General features: G+C 49.4%; 1 protein-coding gene across 1 annotated transcript; it reads left to right on the forward strand.

Moving 5' to 3' along the window:
- Nucleotides 1-981: 981 nt before the first annotated feature.
- On the forward strand, nt 982-1,611 carry F5147DRAFT_718669 (uncharacterized protein). Its single transcript, XM_041438719.1, has 2 exons — nt 982-1,009; nt 1,065-1,611. The coding sequence occupies exon 2, from the start codon at nt 1,083-1,085 to the stop codon at nt 1,482-1,484; it is 402 nt and encodes a 133-aa protein (XP_041287837.1). The 5' UTR covers nt 982-1,009; nt 1,065-1,082; the 3' UTR covers nt 1,485-1,611.
- The last annotated feature ends 3,014 nt before the right edge of the window (nt 1,612-4,625 follow it).

A 4,625-nucleotide genomic window follows, 5' to 3' on the forward strand; every position in this document is an offset into this window, starting at 1 on the left:
GCTCTGCTGATGGCTTGGTCTACCATTGGCGGAAGTTGTGCCGCTACCACCGAGCTGTAGGTGGGACGTGGAGCTTGCTGAGTCTCAGGTGGGTTTTTCGATATCTGTGAATGAAGTAGGTCAATTTTCTCCTGCGTAGCGTCTAGTGAGGGGGTTAGTATTTGTAAAGCTTTCTGATACGTCTCTACTGAGTCGTATAGTGCATCCGCTGCTTCCTCGATCCGGTCTGCTGCCGTCTTGACGTTGTCTTCTTTTTCAGCTCTTTCTCTGCCGATGGAGGTGTGTAGTCTTGTCGAGTCTTCGATGGTGGCATTGAGGGTTTGTGAGGCGTCATGGATGAGTGCTACTTGGGGAGATATTGCCGCTACCACGTGGTCTACTAATTTGGCTGTGAGGTTGTCAGTGATTTGTTTTGCGGCCAGTTCAGCGATTTCGCTTGCAGCGTGCTCTTTCATTATGAATGCTACAGCACGTATAGCCGAGGTGACGTGAACCGGCGTAGTGCTGGACATCTGGGTGACTTGGAATAGAGCCGAGATTAGGTGGGGTAACGTAAACGGTTCTCCCACATGGCAGAGTAGTTTCGACTCCAGGAATGCTTTGCCAGTTGTCGAGTCCTTAACCTTGTTTGGCAATGCTTCTATGTTTTCCTGGGAGGTATTAGTCCTAGTCGTTCTACGGGTGTTTAGGCCATATGTCGGAGAGGTTGTGCGGGATGATGTCGTAGAGTTGGCGCCGACACTGACACTTCTGCGAGGGCCAGTCATGGGTGATGATATCTAAAGTTAGTAGTATTTGGAATAAGAACTAAAATGAAAATGATCCGCTCGGAACGGAAGAGCGCCTGTTGGCGCTGTTGGCGCTGTTGAGCGCGGTGTTGACAAAGTTTTTTCGGGGTCCTTGTCGGGGTGCCACTTGGTTCGGGTCCAAGAGGCGATTCTTCGCCCGCCTTAAGTTTATGTCCTTCTTAGGAGGAGTGTTGCGTGGCATTGTTGAATTTTCTGCCACGGTGAGGGTTCTGATCCCTTGGGTCCAATTTAAATTGACTTAGAATCACTCGGCAGTTCCTTCACTCCGGGTTCATGGTTGTGGGTAGCTTCCCCGACAACACCATCCCAAGCAACCTTTCCTCCGTAGTCAATGGGACTATGTACATATCTACGATAGGCTGGACTCGGCGGTCGGCATATTTTATCTCTATCCTTCCCTTCACCGTCATCACCATCCTCATGTTTGCCTCCCCTTTGTACAGCATCTTGCATGCTCGGAAAAGGAACAGCGGCTATAGGACCACCTTCGATCCGTCAAACCCCCTTCACCTCATTATGGCATCTGCTGAGGCAGGGAAGGCATCCACCGTGGCACCCGCTGTCGGGAGTCTGAGACTCCAAGGTTTCAACGATATTGAGATCACAGCCAACGAGCGCGTGAAGGTGCAGCTACAGGACGATGGTGTAGGGAAGAAGTTTGTAACAGTTGATTGAAAGAAGCTCGTGCGATTTTAGGTACCACATCAGCAAATGCATGCTGTAATAGAGCTTCGATATTCATCACAGAGCCCGTATTCAGCTGTCACAATCTATTCCCTGGAATGCGCCTCGATGTCTTTGCGATCACTACTTTTAGTTCGGTTCCTCACGAAGTCAGGTTGCTTGCGAAAATCAAGTTACCATAAACATTAATAATTGCCTGTACGTAATATTACCAAGAAACTCAGTCTGAAAGACCGTGGGAACCTCTAAAAAGCCGCATACGCATGGGTGGCCAGGGGTGGCCACTGTGAAAACAATGATAAAACATGACGGATATTGAAATAACTGGCGGAATGGTAGAGAGTGGTAGAGTCGAACTCAAATCTGGAGAACTTCTTGTCATCGCGGCAAACGAAAAAAAATTACAATTCAGGCACCAGGAAACGCGTCACGTCATTCAAGCTTCAGCTTCAAGCCTTCAAGGCTCACAAATCATCCAACTTGTCACTCGCATGGACGCCCGATGCGGCACACGCCTTCTCACAGGCGGCAATAGGGTAGATCCTACTACATATACGCGAATGGGATGCAACAACCTGGAAGCAGGTCGGTGATCCTTGGACGGGCCACACTGACCACATCAATGCCATTGCCATTCATCCTGCTGGCACACTCGTTGCATCTACATCTAGTGACAGCCACACCCGTCTCTGGCAGCTCTCCGACCGACAAACCATTGCCGTCTTCAAGCACTCACTCACTAATTCATGCGTCACTTTCTCCATGGACGGCAATCACATCTTCAGTGGAGGTAGCGATAAGATGATCCCAGAGTGGACAGTACCTCAGGGTATACATCCAAAGGTATGTTTCCATCTCTGACTCATATACCACAAATCGAGCATGCTTCTTGCAGACTATTGCCACCACAACCGTCCTCGATGCATACATAGATGGAGACTTATCTACTGACGAAGAACTACTCACGCAAGATATCAATACCGACGCGAATAACCATATTCCCTACGTCCATCGCTCAAAGGCATGTTCCGTTCTTGACTCATATTTACCACAATTAGAGCATGTTTCGTGCAGATCCTAGCCATCACGACCTCCCGTATTGCATGTGTAAATGGAGACTTATCTACCGCCGAAGGACTACTCACTCAAGATATCAACACCAGTCCGAACAACCATACTTCCTACGCCCATCGGCCATTCGTCATGGCGCGAAAATACGACTGGGACTGCGCCCTTCTGGATGCAATCAAGGTGAGCATCATCACCGCCTTATACACTAACTCGACGGTGACATAGTCCATCGGGGTTCAGCCCTCATTGACGGGCTATATCTCCAAGGGTATTGCTCTCTGTGGAAAAGGTCGCGTCCTGGATGCGAGGGCAGCTTTTGATGTTGCATCCATGTACACGGACCAGGATTCAGAAATCGTTCATTTTCTGCTATTGATCAAGGTATGGTATGTTACATTTGCCTCGCATACTCTTCCCCTCATCGCGTATTTCAGGCCATCGCGTTTTTCAATGCAGATCAACATGACGAGGCAAGCATGCTCCTCAAGGAGCTCGCTGCCGGTTGTCCGAATGCCGACACTCTCGCATCTAGCATCGTGCAAGTAAGTGTCATCCATGCTTGGTCATCAACGTTTCAACACTCATCTTTACAACTCGTACATTAGGCATATCTACACGTTCAACTCGGAATGAAAGCCTTGGATGGTGCACGTTACGACGAAGCCACCGACCATTTCACTGCCGGTATCGACTCTAGCGATTCATCATCGAAATCGAACATTCATGAAGTATATGAAGATTTGGTGGTGGTACGTCAAGATGATGCATGCATAACGTTTCATAACTGAATCTCTTGTCCAGCTCTTTGGCTGGGACCTTAAGTCGTTGTGGCGAAAGGCACGCCATAAACGCTGTGATGCACTCCTTCGGACGGGTAAACTCCAAGAAGCCGTGAAATCATACTAACACATGATGATTTCGAGTGACGAAATCACCAAAGCCGACTGCCTTGATTGGTCCAACGGCGAGTCTAGAGCCAGTAATGTTGCGCAGGCTACAATTCTCACCTGTATTCCTCTCAGATTTCAAACAGCAATGCAACGCACTCTGCTCTGCCAACGGAGATGCCGCCTTCGCTGCAAGCGATTACGACAAAGCTATTGATCTATACTCGATGGCGATCGACCTGGATTATGCATCCGATGTTGTCTTTGGAAATCGCAGCCAGGCAAAGTTGAGTAAAATGCTATGGGAGGATGCACTCCTCGACGCGCGAAAGGTGCGATGGCATCCACGTTTTCGTAGCCCATGTTGACTTCGGCGATGCATAGGTCATCGAACTCAATCCTTCGTCTCATGTTGGGTACCAGTTGTCACACTCAGCGCTGCGTGGCGCGCAACGTTACGAAGAAGCCATCGAGGCCTTCACAATCATGTTGTCCAGGTTGGACGAAGCTCCCGAAGCTCAGATACGAGGTAAGCCATGGAACATTACTACCTCGTCTTTAAATGCCTATCTTATTCTGCAGATCTGCGTCAGCAGTACGTCTGTCCATCAGAAGCAGAAGATGCTATTCGAAGAGCGGTTTGGATTGAACTCAGCAACGCCCCCCTTCGTCTGCTCAACACTTCTACGGGGTCTTTTGTGCGACCGAGCAGCACAGCTGAACTTCTTCAAAACAAGTCCAGAATACAAGGAGCTTTTGTCATCCATAACGAAGCGTTCGAATCTCGAAATGGAACGCATCAAGGAGGTGGTGGCGATGCAATTCCGTTGCGTTTTGCTATCACACAGGTGGGAAGAGACGGAGGCGTCGCTGCACCACATCCAGGACAAAGCCGTGTACGAGCTGGATGGACTTAATGGCACCGCAAAACTGCAGTCGTTCTGCAAAATCGCTCGTGATGCGGGGTATTTCTGGGCGTGGATGGATACATGCTGCATCGACAAGAGCAACAACGTCGAGCTTCAAGAATCGGTCAATTCCATGTTCGTCTGGTACCGTCACTCAGCGCTCACCATAGTCTACCTATCCGATGTTCCTCCTTCATCCCCGTCCGGCGCACTGGCGAGTAGTGTTTGGAACGAACGGGGATGGACCTTTCAAGAATTCGTCGCTC

Source organism: Suillus discolor (assembly GCF_016758755.1).
Source record: "Suillus discolor strain FC423 chromosome Unknown F5147scaffold_75, whole genome shotgun sequence".
NCBI lineage: Eukaryota > Fungi > Basidiomycota > Agaricomycetes > Boletales > Suillaceae > Suillus > Suillus discolor.

Excerpts from the sequence above, each read along its gene's own strand:
- F5147DRAFT_718669 (XM_041438719.1), top strand. The coding sequence starts at position 1,083 with ATGGTTGTGGGTAGCTTCCCCGACAACACCATCCCAAGCAACCTTTCC.